Genomic DNA, 27,908 nt, shown 5'->3' on the forward strand with positions numbered 1-27,908 from the left:
AAAGTATATTAATAGTCCGACTTGTTTTATACCAAAACATGAGTTGTTTTTAATCATGAGAAGCCTTTCTCTAACCCACACAAAAGTCAAATAAAACATGAAATTTAAAGTCTTAGTATATACGATGTGGTTTTATGTCCATAATCAATCTTTAGAGGGTTCCAGTCTCCACTGGAACCCCCAAAGATCCCAAGAGGCTTGGGGGTTAGGATGACAACGTTCGGGCAAAGGGCAATTGCCACAAATTTATAGTATTGCAAGTTAAATTAAGTTTTTAAAATAATCAATTCACTCCCTCTTAGTGTGTGCCATAGCACTTCTCGGTCTAATAATGTCTTCCCTATTTTATAAATAAGGGGTAAGAGGTAAACATTTACACACAATTCTTATTGTACTTATATTCTATGCAATTGAGAAAAAATACTAGATACTGTAAATTGTGGTAGTCTTTGTAATCTCGGGGTGAAGCAAAAAGTTTGTACTTGTCGGGTAAGGCTATATTGATTATTCTAAAATAAAGAAACTGATCTCGATGGGAGATCTCTACGTAGGTTCAATCCACGAGTAAACTAAATCAGGATAAATTTGATGTTCTTGATCAGTTTGCATTTCTTCAATTCTATATTTTGTTATTTACATTTTGTTTTGTTACATTCAATTCGTTTCGTGAGAGTGTGATTGTAAGAAACTTTAATTCCGCCTAAAATTCCTAAAATTCAATTCCAGTGGTTTCTAAATTAACATTCTGAAATTTTGAAAACAAAGAAAAGAAATCATTATATTTTTGTTTTATTTTTCACTTTTTTTAATAAATTACACCACAAGTTTATGAACTTTATGCTTTATAATAAATTGATCATTGTGCTTTAATTTTTGTTACAATTAAGTAATTTTTTTAATTTTTTATTAAATTTTATTAATAAAAACTGAAATATACAATAATGTAACAAAAACAAAAAGATAAAACACCAAAAAAGACATAAGAAAATACGTGGAAGAGGAAGTACAAAAAAGACAAGGATAAAGACATAATTGACTTTGCATTGCATCCCTGGATGCTAATTAACTAAGACCCTCATCATCAGACGAAGAGGAAGTACAAAAAAGATGGGGGAAGAAGCAACGAACTAGACACCAAATACATGGAATTCGAATGCAATGGGGGATAAAACTTCCATTAATACATAGAAAATTCAAGCTAAAAATTGATACTATCAGTCTGCAAATCAAGACAGGAAGATTAGCATAAGAAACAGTATTACTTCGAGTGCCAGAGAAGGTTACAACAACATACCAAAAAATACAAAAAACAAAAAATAAGGTGAGAAATTTGACGCTGTGCTATGGTCTCTTCCCTTGTTCAGTTGTTCTTCTATGTCTTCCATCATTCTCCTCCATCCGTCCTTTAAAAGTTCCTATCTTTAACAGCCTACTAGGATGACTAAATAAATACGCCAGCAGGACAAATGTACATCTACTGCTTGCTTTAACTCTAGAAGTCGCGCACTTAATCCCCACATACATATTTCTTCTCTGCATAGTATCGCTTCTCGCTAGCTTCTTTCTTGGTGTTACGCTTCTGCAAGAGGGTCGTGTTTGAAACCGTAGTTATCGGCATGTTCTCTGAGCACCCTAACTTAATTATGGCAACACTATATTTCATATAAATGTCTAACATAAATCTGGAATGAGCTCAACAAAGTAAATTAGTAGAATACAGGTCACATTGGATAAAAGAATTGAGTGCACAAGTATAATAATTAATACAATCCTACAGTTAATTGTCAAGTCAGATTATCAAGACTCAGTTTGACCATAAAATGCCTTCTCAGTGACTCGTATTATACCACATGTTCTTTAAACGGATTTTATTAAAAAAAAAGAGAGAGCATAAATTATATTCATTTCTTGTCACAGATAAGGATAAAGGTTGCACTTGGTCACTTACAACGTAAGCTGTTCATGCAGCTTAACCTCAACTATGTGACCCAAGAGAGAGTACTGTACTTTTTACCCCATTACGTTGCAGTGATGCAACAAGACAGTCAACCAAAATTATTCTAATCAAATCTATGGAGAGCATAAAACACAACAAATTCACCAAGAATGGAAATATTGGCAGAAAAAAGAACTGAAAAAGAGAGAGTTACCATATAAATTCCATGATTGGCAATTATCCTTTGGACTACTGAAGTCGTAGTTATATCTTTTGGGCTTTCTAGCATCTGAAAAATTCCTGTGTTCTTGGGAACTTTGTAGGGATCAGTCTTACCCTGCATCAAGGAAATCATACTTTCAATACCTAGTTCTAGATTGCGTAGTGTAGCAGTTGGAATCACAGAGATCAGACTTATAAGTCTGCATCAAGCAAACCATACTTCCGAAGTTTCAAAACACAGTTTCTAGATTGCAAAATGAAGCAGATGTAAATATAATTAAACCCAAATGAAGTGTCATCTTACCTTTAAGAAATAATTACTCTCAGCAACTGTCCCATGCACAACCAAGGAGATGTTAAATGTTGTGATCTGCCCAATGCCAACGAAACAAACTTCAGAATTAACAATTTCAGTAATTGCTAGTACAATGATCAACAGTAACAATCAATTACTGATGAAACTTGTGTAAGAGAAAGATACGTTACCAAGAACCACAGCTACATCTTGAAGTAGTAAATGCATTTGATAAAAACAAATCAAGAGATAGTGCAAAATGTTCTAATGTTTCACAAAGAAACCTGAACTTAACAGTAACACGTGCGAAACAATTCAGGAAACATAAGTAAGATTTCTTGTAGAAATGGCATTATTTCCAGGCAGCACACTATTGCATGCCTGTAGATTATCCACCATACTAGCCGGTGCCGGCTTGTAAGTACCATATCAGTGAAAAACCAGTACAATATTTGCTTTGTTCAATTTTGTTTAGAATACTGGACTGTACCAGTCAATATTTGGCTGAAATTACACAGTACCGGCATACTGCCAGTACCATAATATCAGTGCTGGCATGCTCGACACACCAAGCACTGAAGCAGGTTAGGGGAGTGGGCTACCCCATTAGCCTGCACCCTAGCATATATAATATAAAATATTATATTGTACAACACACATTATATTATAGCATAAGCACAAAACTTTTTGTACATATTATGATTTTGCATGTGTAATATCATGATATATATATATATATATTATATGAACTGTATATAAACACAGCACCCTTTGTCATTCTTTTCTATAATTTCATTATAAAACAAATAAAGCAAAAGAATAACAATTGCAAACTTTAGACATTGAAGGAAAATTAATTTGAAGTAGGGAGTTAAATTTTTTTTTTTTCAAGTGCTTTTTTATACAAGTTGATTTTTTTCATTTTGCATTCAAACGTGTTAGTTCATTAGTTGTAAATCTATTTCTCAGTTATTATAAATTGTAAGATTTGGATCATTATATAAAATGTATGTTTATTTAGTGATATTGCTATATTAAATTATTTGTTTATGAGATATTTGTGACAACAGTAATGATCTTATATACTAATGCTCATGTCATGGTTCTAAGGATAAGCACAGGACAGGAAGGAGTCCAGATATATCCCTCTTTGCTGAAAAGACAGAACGAAAACAAATATATATATGAAATGTATTTGAATGCATGTAAACGTGTGCATCCATGTCTGTGTGTGTTTATACAGTAACTTACCACCAGCACCCATGATATATATTTGTCAATCAGAAATATGAGAATCCCAAGTCGCATACAGAAACCATATATAACAAAAACAAACTCTCTAAAAGGATTATTATATAATTTTTCAACAAGATCCAAGGGTAATCTCTTAGCACAGAGTCCCTCTCTTTCAACATACAAGCAAGAATCCATGATATCCAAGTCAGGCAGATTGGCTATACATCGCCAAGACAGGTATTCTGATATAGACTTGGTCAGGTCTAGTTCTGTACTACTGCCTATACAGTTAAAGATAAGTTAAAAAGGATTATGATAAATAATGACACACTTAGCCCTTGCATGTACTCATTTCCCATGATGGAAACACAATATGCTGATGCAGGAACATTTCCAGCAAACAAATAAGACTCACGTTAAATATAAGTTAGCTATCAAAATAACCAGCAGGAACATTTTATGGATATAAAAGGATAAATCCAATCAGTAGCTATCCTACAGAAAGTCAGGAACAGAGCAAACTAGCATCTATGTAATAGTGGTGCCATATGAGTTGAGAAAAGCACACCATGTCCATTGTAACTTCCCAAGGTGCACCAATAATGATCTCGTCAACATAACGGCAAGCTAGTACACTAAGACTACGCTCATGTAAATGCATAATTGGATAGCTTGCCCCTCTCTGTTCACTGCAAGCAGAAGCAACTGTTAATTTCTAATTCTTCCTTATTACCATTTTAAGGATCTACAAATTGTTATATAAATATACCATGGGCAATTTCCAAAGAATAAATCACAGAAATCTCTTTATTTTATTAAGAGATGATAGCAAAAATAATAATTTTAGATGTTTATTTCAACATGATTAATAATGATATAAATTAAAAACAAAGCTGAAGAGCATTAAACAAATTGTTTACCTGACTGTCTGGTCGCAATGGATACCAACAAGTAGAAAATCTCCAAGTTGCTTGGCACGTTTAAGGATCTGAGGATGAACCCAAAAAAAGAAAGGTCTAATTTATAATCATTTTATAACTGAATTAAATTGGTTACTACAAAATTGAAAGCATAGGCTTCAATGATATTTCATTGCACAAGATCAAAGGGCAGAAAGGTCAATGCATGTCTCTTGATAATATAGTTTTGTTCACATGAAACTCCAACTAGCCATGCTGGGACACATTTGGCAAAGTAGCATAAACCTAATCTAGGTTATATAAGCACGGCCTTATATTTTAGTATAGTCACAGTCCCTTCATCAATAGAACCAGCAAAGATTGAGTTTTAGATGAGAATTGAACTGTACTCTTCTGCAGGGTTGAACCTTTTAGGGATGCTACTTTTTGAAATTCAATCATTTAGAATCCAAAGAAATAAGCATCTAACAAAAATTAAGGTTGCGTTTTTTTTGCTATTTTCAAGCCATTTTTAATTTTCAATTTTCTAAAATAATGAAAACGCGTTCTTTTTAATATTTTTAAAAATGCATTTTTGAAAACAAAAAAAAAAAAAAATTATAAAGAAAACTCAAAATAACAAAAAATTGTTTTGAGTATTTTCATCCAAAACAAACTCTAAACTCAAAACACATTTATTTATTTATTTATTCATATTTTATTATTATAATGGGAAAAAATATTACAAAATTCATTAACTTTAAATGTATATATATTTTTTTAATAAAATGTTAACATTAAATATTTTCAATTTATTGAATAATCAAATTTATTGAATAAAATATTATTAAAAAATTATTTTCAAAATTTCAAAGAGAACGCGTTTTCTAATTTTCTATTTTCAAAAATAGTTTTTCAAAATAACAAAGAGAACATATTTTTAATTTTCTAAAAACAGACTACCAAAACAGAAAACTAAAAATGAATTCAAAACTTAAAACTAAAAATTAAAAAACAAAGAGAACGCATCCTAAGATTTTTCCCCCAGAAAAATATATCTGTGCTGCATATACAGGCAAGAGTATGTTCCAAAAGAAACCACAACTAGATCAATAGCTTGTCTAGCAGATTGAACACATTTCCAAGTTTAGGTGACATTTACCGGAAATTTACCAAAGATCAGGTTCACATGCAGCCCATACTTTTTTGGAACATAAAACAGTAAAAAAATTTCATTAAGTGGAAGCATAACCAAAATTTCTTCATTCTAAAGCCTACGGCTAGCAATTTGCGGACATGGACATGCATAAAATATTCAGCACCAGGATAGGTGGTTCGGAAAACCCCTCTTTCGCCATACTACTTATTTTCTACATAGCATGTTGGATGTGCACTGCATCTTTGAAACTTTACCTACTTGTATAGAAAAACCATAGAAAACCAGACTGACCACAGAAAGTATACAACAGTGCTATATTTTCTACAAAATGGTAACTAAAGAGGTAAATCAACAGGTAAATAAAGAGGTGGTTTTTGCATGAACTTCCAGACAAGTTTCACCAAAAGTGATCTGGTTTCCAAGTTAATGGGCATATGATGACCAAGCAAATTTATTTGGTGTTCTATATATAATGCTTGGAAACATTACCTCAAAGTCAAAGCATGACGCACCACTAATGTTGCTCAATAAAATCATACCAACTGGGGAGGAAGGTGTGGACAAGTTCTGAGAGTTGGATATCAATAATGAAAACTCAATGGATATTATTCCTAAACTGCCTACTGCTAGTACAATGTTGCAGGATTAAGTTACCTTCTAAGTGATGGGAGATTGTTTCTGGTGTTTTTGAACAATGTAGTGAGACTATCACGTTAAATCATACCAAACTATCATTTTTCTTTTGTTGTTTGTTTTTCTGTCACTTATCTTGTATCATGGAATGCTACAAGGCTAATTGCTTCAGCCTTCAGGAGATGAAACTTGTTAACTTCTTGATTTTTATCCTCGTAAACTGGTTTTCTGTCATTGGAGCTATGCTATGGCATCTGCAATCTGAGTTTTATCCTAACTATGCATTAGGAGTCTTACTTGAGCTACAGAATTTTTTCGCATGCATTGTGAGTTTGGCCTTATAGAGTTATTTGACATGTTTTTGGTTAAAATTATTAATCTTGTGTTTACTATTTGGAAATTTGCTTCATTATCCGGGCAATTTTAACCCCTGTACAGCTTCATCTAAAGGCTTTCTATTGATGGAATCCGAGCATGTGTACTTTCCTTTCAGCCAATTTTGCCTTTATGCAAGGATGCCTTAGATTCAATGTCTCTTTCATCATCGCCATAATCGCACCTTATTCTAACCAAGTTGGGGCTAGTGGACAATATTCATAATGTCAATTGACTTCTAAGCTAGAATCAGTGTCTCTTTGCTTGATGATTTTTGGAGTATGATTACACTAAACAAATTATATAAATATTGAAGCCACTTTATTTTGGAAGACAACATCTACTCTCTGAATAATCAAGTAGTATCATCTTCACTATCCCAAGGAAAGTTCTACTCATGGGGAAAAATGATGGAGATCATGGAGGAGCATTCAGAAGTCTAGTCTATAAAGGTATTCAATTTATTTACAAAGTTAATTATTAAATTAATTATTTTATTTCCATATTCCAAACTGATTCGATTGCGTATATGTAGAAATTCCTAATTATGATATTATTCAATTATTGGATGATAATGATTGATTACATAAATTGGAGAATTGCTTCCTCTCTAACTTGATGCTCCCTTCTGTTTCTTTACTTTTCCAGTTTTTCCTCTCTCAATTTAACATCATTCTCTAATTTTCCCCCACCATAATTGTTCCTCTCCATTTTATCAGATTTTCCACTCCTCTTTCTGCTTGTTCTTCAACAATTTTGGTATGAGAACCTATCTATTGTCTCTCTTCTTTTTCCTTCCCATAATCCTACACTTGCCAAAAGAAATTATAATTCACTAAGAAGCCAGAGAAGCATAAAAGCAGGCTGACACTTAAAAATAGAAACTTCTCTTTGCACATACCTCCACATGCCCAGCATGAAAAAGATCAAATGCTCCATCAATGTATACTACACGAGCATCTGGACCTGGGCCCTGAAATTAGTTAAACTAACTGAGCATTAACACTATGGATTTCATAAGACAGATTTCAATGTCAAAAGAGACCATGTAAGCAAAGGAACACGTGCATTAACTAAAAATATTAAGATCAGAATCTAATTATTAAATTGTTTGACCAAAGCATCAGTACATATTTTTGGTGTTCCATGAAAATTCACAAGAATCTTGCTGGCCTAGAACTACACTAAAGATACAAGAGATTACATGCACCAATAAAAGGCATGCTGTCCACCATATTAACTTTTTAGTCAATTTGTAGCTATTTGCCAATTTAAGTACCACACTTTAAAAGACTTAATGTTTTAAACCTTCGCATGGTAAAAACTACAAGCAACAACCTCTTCATTTTTCCCTCTCATAAACTACTAACCATGCTAGTTTACATAAAAAAAGTTTCCTAATTTATCATTTTCTCTCCAAAATCTACTATTTCCTTATCTCTTTCAATAATTCAGTTAAAGAGATAAACTAATAAGATGTAAAATAAATATCAATAAATTCATTCATGGTTAAGATAAAACACTGATAGATGTACAAGATAAAAAAAGTGGTGCATGGAGGAATGTGTGGAGCCAAACCATGTGAAATTAAGTTGATTTTTTTTTTTTTTAAATACTACAATTTAAAAACTTATTTAAGAAAACACTATAGGCTTCAAACTATTTACAAAAATGCTACAAATTCTTGCAAGTGAGCATCTGCAGTGAATTAATGCCAACTAGCCGCACGAAACTCACTCCTCTCAAGAGTGTATAACTCTTTGCTGCGTGAACTCGCCGCTCCTAGTAGCGAGTTTCATGTGGACCATTGCACATATTCATTGACTTGAGAGAGGGTGTTGCATTTTTATAAATAGTTTCAAACCTGTTGTATTTTGTAAAATGTTTTAAAATTGTAGTATTTAAAACAAAAAACCCAATTAAGTTTTGGTGCTAGAAGTATTGCAAATGGAGTGAGAACATGTGCAATACAGAGAATAAGATGTGATTTAGTTGGGAATTACAAAGAAATGTAATAAATAACCCCAGATTCAATGACAATTACAAATTAATGAAGTACATGCAACATCATGACATTGCTAAACTTGCAAGGGAAACCTCAAAAACTCAAAAGAATTTTATTAGATTTATTAAATGTATTCTCTAAGCATCTGTATCCTGACAGCTTAAAAACCAGAAGGCTGTAATAGAAAATGATAAGCTGCTCTGTACAACATTCATCATCATTAAAACCAAAGGCTTGCTAATTGTAACAAAACAACTGACTACACTATTTTAGTGATCAACAGAAACTAGCCTCATTTACTGCATAGAAAGACTTTTCAAAAGATTGGTACACTGTACGCATTGTAATAGGATCTAGGATCAAGAAAGTCACACCTCTTTTTTTTTTTTTATGAAAAAAGTCGCACCTAATTTTTATTTCCAGTATTTGTGTAATTCTTATTTGTCAATCATTTGCTAATTTTCCTATCAAAATTTAATAAATAATACAAATGGGTTGTATCAAACAGTGGTTTAGAACTGATATCTGACCAGTTCAACTGTTGAACCAGCGACTGGTTCAAGAAAGGGATAAAATAAACCCATAAAGCCATTTTTGTGGGAAAGCCAGTCTCTAATTGAACACCAGCTGAATTGGAAAGTGAAAAGATTTAAGCAAGCTGAATACCGAAAAGATGTATTTGAGAACCTTAGATGAATTACTCGAGAAGGATAGACCAAGTAGGAAGAATACTTGATTGAAAAGAGGACTACTTTTCCTGCCTTTCATTGATCTCTATGTTATATATGAATACATCTGAATATCTTCCCAAAATACAGGAATACATTTGAATTCTGATATGATAAAGATAATCAAAACTTAAACTTAATTTTCTGCTGGAATTATCTTCTAAGGACTGTTTAATCCTCTTCTTTCTTGGAGCCTTATCCTCTTATCTTGTAGCCTTCTCTTATCTCTTATCTCCTATCATTTTAACTTGAAAATATCCCAACAACCTTATCACCGAGCCTTATCCTCTTCTCTTATCTCTTTTCTCCTATCTTGAAAATATCCCAACAATCTTATCACCTAGTTTTCGGCTATCAAGATTTCAACTTTTTAATTTTTCCAACAGAAAGTTCATTTGAACTATTTCTGGTTCGGTGGAATTGGCCAATTCTTCATCGGCATAAGGGACAGAAAATTTGCCGTACTTCATAATTTTCTTATGGCAATCCCTTCAGTTGGTGGAATAGGGAACAGTTGGGAGAAAGGGGAATCCACTAGTCAGAACTAAGCACCATCTCTAGAGTCCAGATCATATTTTAGTTAACATGGTCCTCGTGCCATTTTGGCTATTGTGCAGTTTTTATGTGAGAATTGAGAAGGTCTTCACTTTACTTTGCCCTTTTGCTTCCCTTTTTTTTTTTTTTTTTTTTTGGGGGGGGGGGGGGTGTGTGAGAAGCACCTTGGCACTTGTTGCCTTTATTATATATGCATTAAATCCATTATTTTGGATATGATCTATTATGTGGGGCAACCATCACTGGGATATAAACTTACCCCATCTCTTAACACATTTCACGTGAGTAGGATCAACAGGACTAAACTTGGACGAGATTGGAGGGCATCAGTGGACTCATTTAGGGATATTTTATTAGTGATTTTGTTTTATTTGAGAGTTTTCAGTCTAAATAAGATGAATGGATTTTTAGGCTTCATGATCCTTAAAGTCTTGGCTAGAATTGAATAGTTGAAAGGCAATGTAACACCACTCACTCAGAAGTTATGGTTTGACTCTTGGATTCACGGGACGAAATAATATATCAAAGAGCTCTCTTGTAGATTATTGATGTGCGATTAGGCTGGGAGAAACTCCCTTCTTTCAATTCCTCATGTCCTCGCCAATCAATTTTTTTTTTTATCTCAATCTGACTCAAGTCAGTCTTAAAACACTTTTCTGGCCAACACCTACTGGATAGTGGTCCAGCTTTGGCCTTGATACCAATTGTAGTGCCATAGATCCTCACCCAAAAGTGCTAGTTGAATGTGGACTTTTGGGTTCATGGGATACCTAGGACTTCCCTAATAGACTACCAATGTGAAATGGGGTCATGACAAATAATTAATGATACAATCTTTTTAAGAAAGTTCTACCATGGAGACGACCTGGTATCAAACATTAAACAATCAAATTCATTAAAGAGAGGTTAGCACTCAGATCATGTTTTTTAGATGCATTATGAGCTTATGATTTTAATAAGAATCTCATAGACACCATTTTTTTCCCTTAGGGTTTGAAATACAAAAGATCATACCTCAAAAGTAATTTAACAAACTTTTCCCTGAGGATATTCCCTGAAATATATCTCAGAACATTTTCTAAATCATGACTATGCTAGATAGAGCTAAGAATTAATTAAGTGTATTACCAAGTACAACTAAAGGTGTGCACATAAGTAATCAATTAATAATAACACAACATATATACGAACTGGTTTCATACTTGACTAATATAATTGATGACTGATGGAATCAAGTAAAAAAATGTACCTTGCCACCATTTGAGAATTGAACAATTCGTCTAGAAGTAGGTAAAAAATGAGAGATGTGATTACTCCGGGCAAGGCTCTCCTCTCCCTGAGTGTTAATATTATTGGGTTCTCCATGCAAATCTGATCCTTCTTTAATTTTCATGTCCTTCACAGAAGCAAGAATCCTTCCTATATGTTACAAGTTTTGTACAATTAATAAAAGAATAAAACTTAGACAATTCTCTCTCTCAATTTACCACAAATCCAATAACGCTGACAAGGGAGAAAGTAGACCCACATTACAATTGTGATTCCTCTTTTTCTGGATAGTGTTACAGGTTATATATCTAGACCATATCTTGTATGATGACCAGATGGACTCATCCTTTTCCCCACCCACAAAAAAAAAAAGAAGAAGAAGTTATCTTCAGAGTAGATAAGTACCTACTATATCTGTGCTGGACACACCTTCAGTGCGTTTTATCTGTTTGTAACGCCCAGCTCTTTTTGCCAGGGCATAAGCATCAGTTCCATCTGGAAGTAAACAAGGGTCATCACCGTGTATGATATAGTCAATCTTATATTCATTGAAGAGGCGATTCATAAATTCCTCAGTAATGGCATAAGGAGCATTGGTAATGACATCATCCACCCACTTCAACCCGCTAACTAGGACCAACCTAGAAAGGACATCAAATTAGATCAAACAAGTAGAACAGTCATCCATATGGAAAAATAAACAGTTAAGGTAGCCAAATGGCCCAAATCAATAAAGATATCCAAAAACACACAAGGACCTTCTAAACTACTACCAGATTAGATTATGTGAATTCTGGCAGAAATTCAACCAGCAGTGGTGTTTGTTGCCAAATAAGGGTATAATTTTACTAATAACAAGGCAAAGGACTAGGCATCAGGAGGAATACAAGTAGCATCATGTAAAAAGAGTGTCATGCAGTGAGACCCCAATTGCAGATACTGTACATCATTGCAGAAGGTTCATACTGTGAAACTGATGAATTTGATAAAGAACAATCAGTCTAGAAAGATATCATAAACTACAGTATTAATTATGCTCAACTAATCATAAATAAGACTTTAAAGACTTCAAAAAACTATATATATATATATATATAGAGAGAGAGAGAGAGAGAGCAAGCCTTGATAGCAATGGCAAGGTTGCTCTTTCAGGGGTTCAAGTTGTGGAAATAGCATATTCACAAAAAGGAGAGAAAAAAGGGGGAAAAAAAAGAGCAAGGGGAAGGTTGCATATAAATATAATCCCATCCCCCCATCCTCAAAGCAGGGAGTCTCATGCACTAGGGGCACCCTTTATATAGAGAGAGTGAGACACGAATGATGATGAACCATTTATAAAGTAAAAAGGAAAAGAAATATTACAAATAAAGGATGTCCCTAGTGCATGAGGCTCCCTGCTTTGTAAGGGTTGAGAAGGGTCATTTTTATATGCAATCTTACCCTTTGTTTCAACAACTCCAATTAGGGACCTTCTAGTCACAAATGGGCAACCTTACTGTTGCCATTAAGGCTCATCCTGAAAAGAAATATTACATATACTTGTACTAATACAGTTGGGCTTCATCTAGATATCTGAAAAAAAAGTTAAGGTCTCTAAAATTGATACCCTGTGGCCCCAATCAAGCTGTGACTGATACTTGCCACATCATAATCATCTATTGTCGTTACATGCTTGCTATTATTTTATTTTTGGCTTATATTACTAGAAAAATTCCAAGAAGGGTCTCATCTGTCAAAAAAGTAGGCCAGTGTCTCTGACATTGTCTGCTTTCCAAAAAGAATAATAGAACAGGACAAGGCACATATGTAGTTAGTGTCAACTTCCAACATGTCAAATAGAAATATGGCATTAAGATTTTTGGTCATGCTTCCTACGCTGCAGTTATGCACACAAAAGCTTCAAAAGTTTTTTCAAAGACATTAGAGAAAGATAAATGGCACTTATAAAGTTATGTTTCCATTTTCTCATTCTGCTTAGCATACAATTTCAAACTGGAAAGCAAAAACAATGTAACCATCTAAAATACTCTACACCAAACTAAAATAAAAATACTCCAAGTCTCCAACTTAACCCAATGCATCATTATTATAGCACAGGTCTGTAAACAACAACAGCATACCAAGCCTTTATCCCACTATGTGGGTATTGCTTAGGTCCAAAAGATTAAAAAATTACTCAAGCACCCCTAATTGTTAAAAGCATAAACAAAAATATACCAAGCTGAAATCTAGCTAGGTGATGTGACCAAGGAGATATAGTCAGTGGAGAAAATACTCAGCAACAGAGGCCCTATTTAGAGCATATTTGCATCACTGGGTTTTGTTCCTACAATTTTTCACATAAAAAATCACGTAACATGTTTATGTGGTGGTTTTCACTTTCGCATCCTATCCAATAGATGAATGTTAAGTAAATCACACGTATTAACTAAATTACAGATTCAATTTAATTTGATTGTTAAATCTACATTGTTGGGTTTTCAAATTCATTATATAGGGTTTTTTAGATAAGTTTGTTTAGTAAACTGCAAGTGATTTTTATGAATCTCATTTCTTTCAGCAATCATGCCGTTTTTGTTTCCTATCACACAGGCTCAACCAAATGAATATGATAGCACTATTTTCCAAACACATTATAAATTTCTTCATAAAAGTCTGACCTTGAGATAAACATAATAACTTCCTTTTAAGTGGCTAATATGTGGCTGGATGTTGTATCCTACTGGTAGAATTCTCTATAGTGCCAACTCAACCTAAGACTCATATTGAGCATGTAACCGGTAATTTTGTTGAGACAGCAATATAACGATCTTCAACTAGCTTTTATTTGTATTAAATTTTCTAACCACCTTTCATAGCACAATCGTTTGTTAGGAAGGGAAAAAAAAACTATTATAGATGGTATCACTTCCAAATAAACAAAAATAAATAAACACACAAACAAAAAGATATGTTCATATATATAAAAAAAAGCGAAAGACTCTCTATCTGTCAGATGAATTTTTCTGACAACCAATAAAAGATTTTCCAGTGGAGTTAAAAAAAATTCATACCTCTCTTCCATAGACAAAACAGGGGGTCCCTTATTGGCTATAATCTCCTCATCGCTAATAACTCCAACCACTAATTCATCCCCCAAAGCCTTTGCCTGGCGTAATGCATTAGCATGCCCATAATGCATGAGATCAAAACATCCATCCATGTAAACCCGGATACGCTTTTTACCACATTTCTTCCTTTGAAATATTCGCAGATCAGAAAGGATACATGGCAAACTAGGAACATTGATCCCACCAAAATAGTTGGTTGACAAGCCAAGCAAAGCAGCAGTGAGCATTATACCAGCAAATAGATGTGGACAATAACATATACCGTCCCATATACAACCACTGTTATTGACCTCCATAGCTGCCTGAAGACTCCCTCCTTTCTTCAGGCAACCCGCAAGGCACCCTTCAGCTCTCGACTAGAGGAGACACACAAACCCTGGAAAAAATAAATAAAGAGTAAATTGTGCACCACCCAAACTAAAACCACTTATAACCTAAGATTTCCCAGAAAATTAGCAACTGGAAAAAGCAAATAAGAAACTCCAGACTGGAAGCCAGAGAAATCAATAGATTGCAGAGGAGTTTCTTCAGATAGAACCAACATGATGTGAACTTTTCACCAGCCACGAACAAGAAGAGGAGAATTCAGAAAGGGGGGGGGGGGGGGGGAAGGGAATTCGGGGCAAATTTATGTGAGATGCAATTCAAATTCCCACGAAAACATCGAAATTCTTTGTATTCCTGGAATGAAAAAACGGCCGGTAAGAAATTCAGAAACATAATAAGAGCAGAAACCAAATGGACATGCGTGAGGAATCTGGAAAAAGATTGACCTGAAACAAGAGCCTAACGGGAATGAAAAGAAGAGGGATGAAATACGAGACTAGGGGACGATGAGGAGAGGCAGATTGAGAGCTTCAAGGAAAATGAGCAGTGTGATGAAACATTGGAGTTAGCGCCTCCGCCATAAATCAAAGATCTGCAGAGAAGGAAGCACACAAATTATCAGATCGAATCTTTACCTTTCTCTCCGGTGGTGTCTCTCTCTCCCTCTCTCTCTGGGCATCGTTATTTATAAACATCTGTATTTGATTTATCTTCTAATAATCTAATGAAAGATTTGGATCCTCCTCCTTCCTTCCTTCCTTCCTTGCTTAAGGGATGTGGTCTTATGATGACTCACCAACCAATCAGATATTAAAGCATTTGGAAATTGATCGAAAAAGAAATCAACTTTTCACTTTCCCCCACGAGACGAGCATTTGCTTTGGTTTTTTTTAAGGCTAAATTGCATCACTCACTCCTAATATTTGACTTAATTACAATCATTTTTAGTTATATTATAAAAATAATAATAATTTCCAACAAAAAAATAAAATGACCATTTTACAAGTTATTATCTCTCTTTGTTTCTCTTTTTCCCTCTACCTAATTTTAAAAAATATTTAATTAATAATTAAAAATCATATATAACTTGCTATTATAATTAATTATCGAGATTTATTCGAATTCCATCGTTAAATGAATTTATAAATTAAATAAGAAGAAAAAAATAAAAATTTAATTATATAATATTAAAATTTTACCAAACTTGAATATAAAATTTAGATCCAATCAAACACAAATGAATACATGAATTTCTAAGTTCAATCTAACCCTTATCTAAGATTTAATTCAACCTAGATTTTGTATTTTAGTTTAGGTGAATCTATAATAACTTTAATCCCAAACTTAGATAATAAACTTAATTTAAATTCACTATAAATTAACTCTTTTGAAAGAAAAAGTCATATAAAAACAATAAAAATATTGTATCCGTGAAAGAAAAAATATTTTTAAATTATAAAAACATTTTGATAATTTATTAATATGTAACTATGGTTAATTAACGATAGAAAATAATAACAACGTAACATTAAATGTCAAGAATATTCACAATTTTTTAAAATATTATAGGTAATTTATGTAATTATCCTAAACTTGAAACCTATCACACCTAATTTTTTTTTTAAATATGATAATGATAAACGGTCAAATATAATAGTTTCCCTCTTTTATGAATGCTTGGGGGCCACCCTTGTCTTTCTTTTAATAAAAAAAAAATAAATTCCTAAATCAATAAATAAATTTTAATCACAACAAATTACGAATATTCCACCTTTTTGACCTTTCGCTTTTTGAATAGATTAGTCCCTTTTACAAACTTTATGTTTATAAATAAATTAGTTTAGAAAGGTAGGTAAATTAGTGTCTCGTGGATATAAATTAATAGTAATTAAAAATGGTAGAAATTAAAAAACATATGCTATTGGGATTGCTATTTCATACATTAAAATATTAAAAAAGTAACAATTTAAAGAAAATTCATAACAAAATTTGATTTTTCCTACAAAATTGAAGCGGTTGAGAAATTTGAGTTAATCGAAGAATATATTAGAGTAGTTGTGAATTTTAAGTGCTATCATCTTGTTATGTCATTTAGACATAAATAAAAGTGTTTGTTGTCGAGAATAATATTGTGGGAGCGTATCTTTATATATTATATTTTATTCATACAAAATTACATTATTAGTAAATTATTATATTATAGTAAGATCATTTACGTAGGTATTAATTAAAATTTTACGTGTTATTTTTTTTTATTTTTTAATCCAACCTTAAGTGATGTAATATTAAAACTAGATCTCAAATCACTCTCGATTGTCAAATTAGTTTTGGACATATGCCTACTTAATAACGGTACGAGTTAAAATTATATTTTACTAAATTGATTATAATTAAAATTTAGAGTAATAGTTTGATAAGTATTTTTAATAATTATTATAGAGACGACACTAATATTTGTTTTTTTTATTTTATTTTAGATTGACAATGAGAGAGATAGGAATGAAAAGAAAAAGGCCTCAATAAAAAATAGGAGGGTTGAGTTGAATTGTTGATAGGGTTTATTTAAGAAGAAAAGTCAATAAAAAATAAACATAAATGTTTTATGTATTTATCAATTGCTTCGATCATTATACCGTATATGATAAAAATAAATAAATAAATAAAAATACAAACATAAATAAGGAACGGTAGGAGGGAGGAAAAAAGCAGCATTCATGGTAGTAACCCCAAGCCTCGTATCTTCGTAACATCGCCTCGACTTGGGTTCTCTCCACTGCCAAGGTAAGTGTAACGCTTCTCTGAAATTTTTACCCTCTCCAGATCTGAGATTTTCTCAGAGGTGAAACAATTTTCCAGGAAAATCATATGGGATTTTGTTTCACTTCTTTCCGCAACCCTTAATTGATCATCTACTTTGGGCTTGGAGATGTTTATTTTGAGCATGAGAATCCCTCCGACTAAATCTTTGCCTGAGTTGGATTGATTTTCGATGCTTTGAGGTGGAATTTCTGCATTAGATCATATTTTCGTGTCTGAGGTTTCAATTGATTCATGGGATCTGACTTGGTTGATTCACAGAAACCACACCCTTCCGAAGCTTCTGCGGGTACTGTCGATCCCCTGAACGATGAATTCCAGAAGGTTAGTTGATCCACTCGGCGTTTGAAATACTACTAAAAATTTGATATATTGGCCATCTCTTATATCAAAATTGAGCCTTGCAATTCATGGATATATTTGAAAGATCTAGGAATTTAGTTGGCGTGAGTACAAGTTAGTAGTACGAAAGGGGAAAGAAAAATGGACTGGGGGTGTGTGGGGGAGGGGGGAATGGTGCGTGTTTCGCATGTAAGACTTACAAGTTTTTGGGTTCCGCCAAGAATTACTGCTTCATACTTGGTAAATGGATATGGGATTTTATGTTTCCCTGGTTAGGTGCCTATATTGACGAAACTTTTGTGAATAGGTTGAAACCTGCAAATTGGTTTCCCCATTTAAGCAGATCAGGCTTGAATTCGAAGAGCTTCAGCCTTGCACATACATATAGGAAAGTTACATTTTTGTCACAAGAGAAACCTGGCAGTTCAGTTGGGATATTTCAGTTTTAGGTCTACTTCTTGACCAATCCATATAATGGGTTGTTTCATTTTGTAAAAGATACTTTTCCCAAGACATTGTACATGGTCAAAATTTATGAATGGACTACCTTTCAATCTGTTGGCTTAGGCAATGCAGACTGCTTGCATGGAGAACTGTCTAATTTTCCTCCATTGGCAACCCTGCCAAATTAAGGCCTTCAGATGGTGATACTTGAAGTTGTAAGTACACCACTGACAGTCAAAAGGGTATTCTCATCGACCGTCCTGATGGTTTATTTTTGGCTTTATTTTTCTCCAATCAGTTAGTTTAGTTGAATATTGTTCTCATCTTAGTTTAGTTGAATATCATTCTCATCTTAGTTTAGCTGATTATTGTTCTCATCTTACACCTGAACTTTTTGAATATGTAAACTGCATTGCTATGTTTAAGAATGTAATGTTTTCTTGTGCTTTTCATAAATTAAGGACATTTAAGTTAGAAGTTACAGGGCCTTTTTAATGTTTTCTAACAGCATTACAAGCTTAAACTATGATTTGTCTACCTGCTGAGCAAGTCACCAGAACTCCCAGAGGCTCATCATTACCTTACTTCATAAGATTAAAAAAGATGTTGGATTACTTGTCATGCTGGAAAAATCAGCTTTTTAGCTTCAGTGGTGCCTACTGCCACCTCTGAAGACAGAGGTGCAGGGTTTAAGTTTAGCTTGTCACAATTTTGTTAGTCCTCCCGATAATCACATTTTTCTCCAATAATATTTTATTCATTGACGTCTTTATCTGATTTCCATAGCTTGCAATGCCTCAGAATAGCTTCAATGACTCAGAAATTAACTCCAGAAGCTTATCATGTGAGAAATATCCATGCTAAAAGCTAAGATCTCACTAAGTGTCAAAAGTTTCTTTGCTTGTTTTGCATCTGTATGCATGGCATGATACTCCTCTTCATAAGTGCAATTTTATCACTGAGTCTCTCTGGAGTAAATAACATGCTGTCAACGCAGGGAATACCGCAGCAGTAGAGCTGCACTTTTTGATGGCATTGAAGAGGGTGGCATCAGGGCCTCGCCCTCTTACTCTTCCCATGAAATTGATGAGCATGATAATGACCGAGCCATGGATGGTCTGCAAGATAGAGTCATTATGCTGAAACGAGTAAGTTCTATCTTGTAGAAAGAAATTGATGGTTATGCAATTGAAAACTGAACCTGCAGGTGCATTTTGTATTTGGGTAATCGTTATCAATCCTTTTAAGGTTATGCTTGCTTGCTATTTGATGCCTGAGATGGATAATTAAGGAGATCTTTGAATAGTACAACTGTACGCATAACGGTTTTCTGTAGGATGCTCTATTCACTGTTCATTTCCTCCATTTTTGACATGTCCAGTTTTTACCGCAGCTTGAAGGTGTTTGCATCTGAAGCACTTTTCTCCAAAAGGCTTCTTTCTCAGAACTCACGGTGCTATTTTTTGCCAATTTATTGCTTTTGTTGAAGGATACAACAACAGCAAAAGAAATCACAAACCTTAATCCCTCAGTCTGGGTTCTGCTACATGAATTCTAGATCTCTAGCCATCTCTATCTATCGCCATATCCTCTGTAAGACCGTTATATCCTATGTTATGTTTAAGAGTTTCTTACCAAGTTTTATTTGGTATTCCTCCTTCCTCTTTTGCTACAAAACTCCCTCCATTTCATCTACCCACATAAATGATAAAATGCTTTTAGGTTGTGATACTTCATTAGTTCATTGGCTGAAATTTCTTATTATTGTTTTAGTTCATATTGTTCCTTTTTGACTTGTAGCACTCATGGGGTAAAGTAGGATTAGTGCTAAGCTGTTACATACAGTTAAACTGATGTGTTACAGGTTGAAATCACATATACGTGTTGGGATCATATTGATGAATTAACTTGAAAATGGTTTTCTAAATATAAATCCTGCATAAGTAGTGGATCCTGGAAATATTGCAGAAAAATTATGTGTTTGGTGTAATTTTTTCCATGAACAAATTCACCTTTTATAGTCGCTCAGCTTTGCATACTGAATTAATCCAAGCAAGCACTTACACTTCATACTTTGACAGTTGACAGGTGATATTCATGAGGAAGTGGACAATCATAATCGTATGCTGGACCTCATGGTGGGTAGGCTGCAGCCAAGAAAATTTTGTAATTTATTTCTGATACTACCATTTAACTACTATGATTCTGGGAATAATGCACGGATTATCTTGTCATTCAGGGCCATGACATGGATTCATCAAGGGGAATTTTGTCAGGAACTATGGATAAATTCAAGATGGTACCTAATATCTTCATATCTGTCCTGTCTGTCTCTCTTATGATATTTCTGTTGTTTGTTTTTCCTCTTCTTGCTTCGTAGAATTGATTTTTCAATTCCTGAATGCTGAGTTTTATCTCATTTTCTTTAGGTATTTGAGACCAAATCCAGCCGGAGAATGTTTACTCTAGTTGCAGCTTTTGTGATCCTTTTTCTGATCTTATACTATCTTACCAGGTGACTGGTTTGAAGAAGTTCGACATTGTTACTTCATGTTCAGAAACTTGGAAAAGTTTATTTTCTTTCTTTCTTTTTTTTTTAACGTTAGTTTCTGCAAGTAAAGATGTTTTGGGTATGCAATATGTGTAATGACATCTTATTGAGAGAGAATTGATATGAAATGGCTGGTATTTTGCGATGCCACTACGTGTACACACAAACAGGGGGTCTATCTTTCCTCTTACACAGCTTTTCCGGCTGTTAATTTTTTACCTCCGTATGTCTGCCTGAAGCTTTAAGGGTCCATTTGGCTAGGCTTTTATTTTTGAAGTTTTTAAACTGGATAGTGTTTAAGTTAGTTAGTGTTTAAGTTGATAATTTATTTGCATAAATATATTTTTAATCTATTAGTTAATAATCATGTGTTTGGTTTGAAAGAATTGATAAGTTATTACAACTTGATAAAAATACGAAAATAGATATGTTATTAAATAATATAATATTTTATTATTAAATATTCATAAATTATATATAATTATTAAAAATATATTAATATAATATTATTATATGTATTATTGTTATATATATATATATATATATATATGCTTATATTACTGTTGTATAGCTTGCGTGAAAAAGAGGAAGTCCTGGACAAATTGTTCGAAGGTGGGTGCCACTTCCAAGCCCTCAATAGCGTATATGTTTAAACTTGTATTATGATAATTAAACTTGCTTAATGCTCTCTCTCTCTCACAGTATCTTGAGACTGGCAGCTGGACTAGAACGGTATTAGTTATATTTAGTATCCTTATTAGTTATATATCTAAAATTGTTGGCATCTGGACAAATTGTGCAAAGGTGGGCCCTCAATAGAGTATGTTCTAACTTGTATTATGATAATTGAACTTGCTTAATGCTCCCTCAATCTCTCTCTGGCACAAATAGTATCTTAAGACTGGCATCTGGCCTAGAACGGTATTGGTTATGTTTAGTATCGTTATTAATTATATTTAATATTATTTTATAACAGATGTGGTTTGTACCCCTAATATAATACAATGGTTACAACCATGTCAAAAACTCCTAATTGAAGCCAACCATCGCAACTGGACAGTACGGTCCGTTTGGTGCTAACAATTTGGAAATTTCTTAACCCTGGCTAGGGGGGAATTATCTTTGAGGACTCTGTATATGAGAATATCTATATATATATATTGAAGAGAGTGAGTAAAACTAACATTAAACATGAGACTATTCTATCAATTTATACATATAAAGAGAGTGGGTGGCTGCGAGCTATTAATGTGTATATATACACTTAAAACTGTGCATGTGGTTATATATAACGACGAAAATTCCTTGCCGCAGCGAGAATGTCTTCTTCTATTGCAAACCCTGCTTTTGTTCTTAAAACAAGATGGTCTTACGTAATTAAAAATATGAAGAAAAAACTGAATATTTTAATCTTAAAATAAATAATGTGTTTAAACGGTGAAGTTCATTTGCAAGCAAATAAATAATGTGTTAGCTTTCATGAATTTCATAAAATTTCATCGCAAAAAGGATGTTAAAAGTAAATCCATTTTCCATCCAATTCAAGCTGACCAGCTTTTCTTCACTAATCCACATATTTATAAAACAAAATATAACTAGGGTTATACTACAAGATTAAACAACCTTACAGAGAGGCTTACAGAAAATGGTCGAAAAAATCAAAACACCCTCGCCCAAAATACAAATTTTCAATAGATGTCGCTGTCAGCCCTTATCTCTCTCATCTCTTCTTTCTCCCATGGCTGTAGACCGTCGCTCCTCACATCACTGCACCGTCTCGCCTCGTCACCAGCGACAGGCGAGGCGACAATACTGGCGGCAAGGCAGTGCGGGGAGACGCAACGATCGACGGCCATGGGAGAAGCGAGAGAGGAAAGAGGCGAGGGCTGGGCGAGCGGCCATGGGAGAAGGAGAAGAGCAGAGAGGCGAAGGCTGAGCAAGGACAATTTCGTCTTTTTGCCCATTTTCGGTAACCCCATTGATCACCCTCTCTGGCTTTCCAGACTTATCCATATAACTATCCCAATCTGTTGAAGCATCCGAGTAGTCAACACACACACATATATTTATATATAAAAATATTGTTTGAACACAATTATAATATTTCGAATCATCTTACTTTCATAATAAATAACTCTACATAAAACAACTCATTATCAATGTCAAATGTCACATAAAGTGTCAAAATTTTATGTTTAAATAACGTTTTCCATAGATTAACACAAGAAACAATTCAAAATTAAACAGCTCCATGTGCAGATATTGACATCCAAAAGTAACGCGTCATCTGCTGATTAGTGATTAAGATAATAAGGGATGAGTCCACAGCCCAGGAGATTTATTAGGTGATTACTTACGCCTAATGCTATCCAATCGGCAGATTTAAATGTTCTACCCCCATGTTTTGCAACTGGAACATCAATCTGAAAACAAAATACGTTGTTGGCTCAGGCAGAAAACAAACTAACAACACTACTTTGGTCAATGAAACAATATGAACTTGTAATATTCGTATACATGATGATATAAGAAGAAGAATCAACAGGAGCTGAGGCAGGAGTTTACAGATGGTGTACAAGTGGTAGTTGTCATTACAAGATAGCAATACAAGAAAAGAATGCTCAATAGATCAGATTACACGAGCACAATCGCCGGCATCGCATATCAAAACAGCACTCTCTGGGTTGAGTTTGCTTGCCTGGTCAGGCTGGCGCTTCTGATATTCTTCCTTAACAAAGGATGCAGCCTTAGTAGCACGGCTGGCATCCACAAATGCAATACAGCATCCCCGAAATCCCGCACCACTGAACCGAGCTCCATAAACACCGGGAGCCCTTAGAAGTATCTCATATAGTTCTATCAGTGGTCCACATCCTGAATTTCCCATTTTTTTTAATGCACAATTCAGCAGCAGCAGCAAGCAGCAAGCAGCACAAGGCAAGTTAGACCAGTATGTCACAGCGACAATCCTTATCAAGGTTGTAAATGTTGAAAAAGGTCAAGACTTTAAAATTGCTCATATCAAAAAGATTTTTGTTTTTAAAAGACAATATGTTGAATTCGTTTTGCATTTATACACTAAACCTAATTATAACCCAATCAAGTTCTAAAGTGATTTAGGATTCCTACATCCCAATCCAATTTAAAGGAGGTATAGGACTTCTATACTTCAATCCAAAGCAGGGAAGGATTAGGGCACCTGTAGAACTTTTCTACATATATGTTATTATTCTCTTTTGAAAGGGTGTGGATGAATGGGCCTATTTAGGTTTAGGGTTAATTTGTGAGATTTTTCTATTGTTCATTGGTGATATTTTGACACAATGAAATTTGTTAATCCTCTGCTAGTGGACGTAGGCACATTACCAGACCATGTTAAGTCTATGTATCTCTTATTTTAATCTTGTGTGAGTTGACAGTATTTATTTGTTTTGATTTATTTGAAACACAAAACAAACCTAATTCTCTATATCACATCAAAAGCTCTCGTATTTCCCTTGTCTGTGAGATATGCACGACACAAAAAGTGACAACAATCTAAGAATGTATTTGCCTCTATTTTAACAGCCTAGCTCCACAAGCACAAAAAAGACTACCAGAAAAGTCGCATCACCAACTATATAGAGAAAATACGAAGGAAAATGCACCAAATGTCCCAAGCCACATCTAATAGACTTCATCATCCCTTGTCCAGAAAGCACTGATGAACCAATTATAAATTAGGGGAGTCTGGTGAAGAATAATGAAAAGCTAAGTCTTCTAGATAAGAATAATGAAAAGCTAAGTCTTCTAGATAATTCTCCTTCACCTTCGCTGATTTCAACTTGGTATTACAGCTATGTCCCTTATGTCAAGCCCTCAGATTATGGGCTGGACAATTGAGGGAATTCCGATTGAATTCTAAGAAAGAATGAATGTAGGAAGACAGATAGAATGAGGGTGGGAGAAAGATAGAACGAGAGGGAATGAAAGAGAGAAAGATAGAAGAGAGAGAGAGAGATAGAATATGGGAAAGAACTTCTGTATTATTCCATAAGATGTCCAACCTATTCTACAACAGCCTTATTTAAAGGCAATTGCTTACCGCTATGTATTTAACTGCCAGCTAGAGTAGTTGTATTATTCTAACTACTTAACCACTAGCAGCTACAGTTAGTTACAATAGTTTTCCTATGACTAATCTATCCCTGGGTCGTAACACCTTACTTCATACTTCATTTAAAAAATGTTAAGAGACAACTAGAGAATGGAGATAGTTCTAATGTCATATGCAGTAATCAAGATATGGAAAAACTAAAAAGAAAGGGTAAAGTGCCTGCACACCCCATACAGTTTGTTTTTCACCAAAGAGATCCTTGTACTTTACCATAATTGCTAGGACATTAACTAAAATCATATTAAGTTGAAATTAATCAACTTTTTTCCTAATCTTTCTACCTAATTAAAAAAATAAAAATAAAAAATGATGAAAAAAAATACACATGAACAGGTTCCAACGTATTCTTTGCCAGCCACTTGGGTTTAGCGGCTGTTGGAACCAACTTGGAGATGGGTTCCAGCGATCCCATCTCAAGAGGGGTTCCAACAAACAGCAAATGAGGAGGCCGGGGCGGGGGGGGGGGAAGGGTTTTGCAACAACCCCATGGCAATGAGAGAGAGAGAGGAAAGGGGGAGGAACTTCACAACTCTGGTGCCGGATGAATTTGCCATGGACCGGCACCAGAGTTGTGAAGTTCCTCCCCCTTTCTCTCTCTCTCTCTCTCTCTATATATATATATCTAAAAGAGGGGTTCTAGTGATTGTTGGAACCCATTCATGCTGTAAGGGGGCAAAAAATGAAGCAATAATAGAAGAAAATGAAATGATGGAAAAGGGGGCAAATAAGAGAAGAGGAAAGGAAGACGCTTTGATTTCCTTCCAAGAAACCTTAACAGAAGAACGTATGAGAATCAAGAATGCAGCAATGGGGTCCCTTGTTTTTAGTTTTAAGCAACTTAACCTACTTTTTAGAAGAAACATTTGTGCTTTAAAAGCAAATGTAGTAATTAACCAAATACTACTCTTCTAGAACTTTTAAATAAAAAAGCAGTTGTGCTTTAAAAGCACAACACTACCAAACAAGCCCTAAGTCATGGCACTCTAGTTCACTCTCTATTACAAGGTGATTATTTTATAGGCAACGGAGATGTTGGAATCCATTCGTGTTGTATTTTTTTTTTTTTTTTTTTAGTTTGGTAGAAAGATTAGGAAAAAGTTGATTAATTGTAACTTAATTTGATTTTAGTTAACATCATTTGTCTTGAAATATAATGGAAGGGGTGTCCTGGAAGGGAAAGTATAGGGACCTCTTTAGCAAAAAATAAACAATAAAGGATGTTTGGGCAAATGGCCTAAAACACAGAAGGTGAGGGGGCAATATACCAAAAAATGAAATAAGGAAATTAGAAAAATTTAAGGCAAAATCTGATGCTAGGCAAGGCACTTTTTTGAAGTTGTCTTAAAAATAGTGATTTCCACTCTAGGTGTATATGGCTATTTGGAAATCCTAACCCCAAGGTAAAATGCCTCACCACTTAGGAATAAAAAGCCCAAACAAAGAAGGAAAGTAGAAGTACGGTAGCATTGCATGGAGGAAAGAGAATATTAGAATTTTCTTCTAGTTTCAACTCTTACTTATTTGACTTGTGATTTATGTTAAAGTCTCTTGAAAATATTGCTAGATTATTTTGAGAATATTTTATAGATCTTTTTATATATTCTTTATAATCTTTTCATAGTTCTTAATTACCTTTTTAGGTTAGTCAAAGAACTTAATATACCCATTATATACTGTCATGAACCTAGGGTTTAACCTAGGATCAGTTTAGGAATCGGATGAATCTAAGGCCAAGAACAGAAGGGAATTAGAGGGGAATTTGAAAGAATGAGGGAGAGATTAGAAGAAGTGTTAGGGGGATTAGAAGAACAAAAGGGAAAGAGATGAAGATCAAGAAAGGGGAGAGAATTCGGGAAGGAGAAAACATATTCAATTCTTTAATTTCTGGATAAAGAAACAAACCCATTACAACAACCTTATATATAGGCATATTTGCCTTCTAACAGTCTAGCACATGCTCCCATGTGCTTCTAACCACTTGCTAAAATATCCCTAACAAACTATTATACCCTATTACAATAATACCCCTTTATTGCTCATAGGGTCATGACAATTCATTCCTCCTTGAGAGAGTTCTTGTCCCCAAGAACTTGTAACAAGTAGCAATGGCTCTTCATCCAATTCCAACCTTCTCTATCTGGCTCATCCTTCTTTCCTTCTTCCTCCTCCTAGGTCTCTTCTTCATTTTTAGGTTCTCAATTGAAACAAAAATGATAATCATTGCAGACAAGGCTGCATCTTTCTCCAAAGAGTAACATACTATTTCCCTTGGGTTTGCAATAGCTACCAAATTAAGGTTGCTAGTACCCATAGTCTAGGGATCCAATATAATGCCAAAACTTGTCAATGTATCCACATCAAATGCCTTCAATGAATTTAGCCACTCCTTGTCGCAGGTAATAGCTGAAATCTGCAACCCTACAGCTTTCAAATGTCGATCATTCAGAAACTCTAACGGATCAACCACATATGTTCCCCTCTTCTCATCATCTTCAAAATTGGCAGCAACACGGTGGCATCGTTTAGGATCAGCAAGTTTTCCTTCTGCTGGTGTTGTCTTCCTCTTATCGTTTGATAAAGAACCCTCCAAGTTATCTAATCCTTCAGTCCATGCATTAGATGCCAAGGGTAACAAGTTGGCCTTGGTTTCATTGGTCACTTGATCAAATACATCCCAGCTTTCCACTTGCAACCTTTTGGTAATTGCCCTTTGATGTATTAATTCTTCTTCTATCTTGTCAATCTTAGTCGAATAATTTTTTTTCCAACTCCAAAAACTCCTGGCTACCTCCTGTTATCTTTGTCATCCAGGTAGCTGTATCATTCAGCTCTAGTTTTGGCCTTCCATG

At 34.2% G+C, this 27,908-nt stretch overlaps 3 protein-coding genes across 11 annotated transcripts in view; 1 reads left to right on the top strand and 2 right to left on the bottom strand.

Annotated features, from left to right (window-relative positions):
* Positions 1-1,163: 1,163 nt before the first annotated feature.
* LOC127795134 (ethanolamine-phosphate cytidylyltransferase-like) lies at positions 1,164-15,542 on the bottom strand. 5 transcript variants are annotated; one of them, XM_052326599.1, is made up of 11 exons: positions 15,385-15,448; positions 15,196-15,277; positions 14,366-15,103; positions 11,718-11,953; positions 11,293-11,462; positions 7,657-7,728; positions 4,610-4,677; positions 4,258-4,378; positions 2,463-2,528; positions 2,151-2,273; positions 1,164-1,579 (listed from the first exon to the last, which is right to left on the bottom strand). In XM_052326599.1, the coding sequence occupies exons 3-11, from the start codon at positions 14,716-14,718 to the stop codon at positions 1,508-1,510; spliced, it is 1,281 nt and encodes a 426-aa protein (XP_052182559.1). In that variant the 5' UTR covers positions 14,719-15,103; positions 15,196-15,277; positions 15,385-15,448; the 3' UTR covers positions 1,164-1,507. The 5 variants fall into 5 exon arrangements, with proteins under 5 accessions (XP_052182559.1, XP_052182560.1, XP_052182561.1 ...); XM_052326600.1 differs by having other exon boundaries at positions 14,366-14,798; positions 14,965-15,103; positions 15,196-15,427; XM_052326601.1 differs by lacking the exon at positions 15,196-15,277 and having other exon boundaries at positions 14,366-14,798; positions 15,385-15,542.
* A 1,883-nt stretch (positions 15,543-17,425) lies between these two features.
* Positions 17,426-21,048, top strand: LOC127793806 (bet1-like SNARE 1-1). Of its 2 annotated transcripts, XM_052324542.1 has the most exons (7): positions 17,444-17,530; positions 17,606-17,748; positions 17,828-17,890; positions 19,350-19,500; positions 20,434-20,490; positions 20,592-20,651; positions 20,782-21,048. In XM_052324542.1, the coding sequence occupies exons 3-7, from the start codon at positions 17,877-17,879 to the stop codon at positions 20,869-20,871; spliced, it is 372 nt and encodes a 123-aa protein (XP_052180502.1). In that variant the 5' UTR covers positions 17,444-17,530; positions 17,606-17,748; positions 17,828-17,876; the 3' UTR covers positions 20,872-21,048. The 2 variants fall into 2 exon arrangements, with proteins under 2 accessions (XP_052180501.1, XP_052180502.1); XM_052324541.1 differs by lacking the exon at positions 17,606-17,748 and having other exon boundaries at positions 17,426-17,530.
* A 2,302-nt stretch (positions 21,049-23,350) lies between these two features.
* Positions 23,351-27,908, bottom strand: part of LOC127795184 (galacturonokinase) — a 104,775-nt gene continuing 100,217 nt past the window's right edge. For 3 of the 4 annotated variants that reach the window (XM_052326699.1, XM_052326698.1, XM_052326703.1), the window contains one exon: positions 23,351-23,777. In XM_052326699.1, the coding sequence (XP_052182659.1) occupies positions 23,533-23,777 (245 nt within the window). In that variant the 3' untranslated portion in view covers positions 23,351-23,532. Of the gene's footprint in view, positions 23,873-27,908 lie in introns of all 4 variants that reach the window. The other variant, XM_052326700.1, reaches the window with a different exon arrangement.

The sequence above is a fragment of the Diospyros lotus genome, chromosome 2 (assembly GCF_014633365.1).
Source record: "Diospyros lotus cultivar Yz01 chromosome 2, ASM1463336v1, whole genome shotgun sequence".
In the NCBI taxonomy this organism is placed as follows: domain Eukaryota; kingdom Viridiplantae; phylum Streptophyta; class Magnoliopsida; order Ericales; family Ebenaceae; genus Diospyros; species Diospyros lotus.

What these genes read in the sequence shown, in the direction of transcription:
- LOC127795134 (XM_052326601.1), bottom strand. Translation starts at nt 14,718, where the DNA reads ATGGAGGTCAATAACAGTGGTTGTATATGGGACGGTATATGTTATTGT. An exon ending in GTTTTGTCTATGGAAGAGAG is followed by an intron (nt 11,954 to 14,365) that starts GTATGAATTTTT and finishes TGTCCTTTCTAG; the next exon opens with GTTGGTCCTAGTTAGCGGGT. An exon ending in TTCATGCTGGGCATGTGGAG is followed by an intron (nt 4,678 to 7,656) that starts GTATGTGCAAAG and finishes GTTCATCCTCAG; the next exon opens with ATCCTTAAACGTGCCAAGCA.
- LOC127793806 (XM_052324541.1), top strand. An exon ending in ATCGTATGCTGGACCTCATG is followed by an intron (nt 20,491 to 20,591) that starts GTGGGTAGGCTG and finishes CTTGTCATTCAG; the next exon opens with GGCCATGACATGGATTCATC. An exon ending in CTATGGATAAATTCAAGATG is followed by an intron (nt 20,652 to 20,781) that starts GTACCTAATATC and finishes CATTTTCTTTAG; the next exon opens with GTATTTGAGACCAAATCCAG.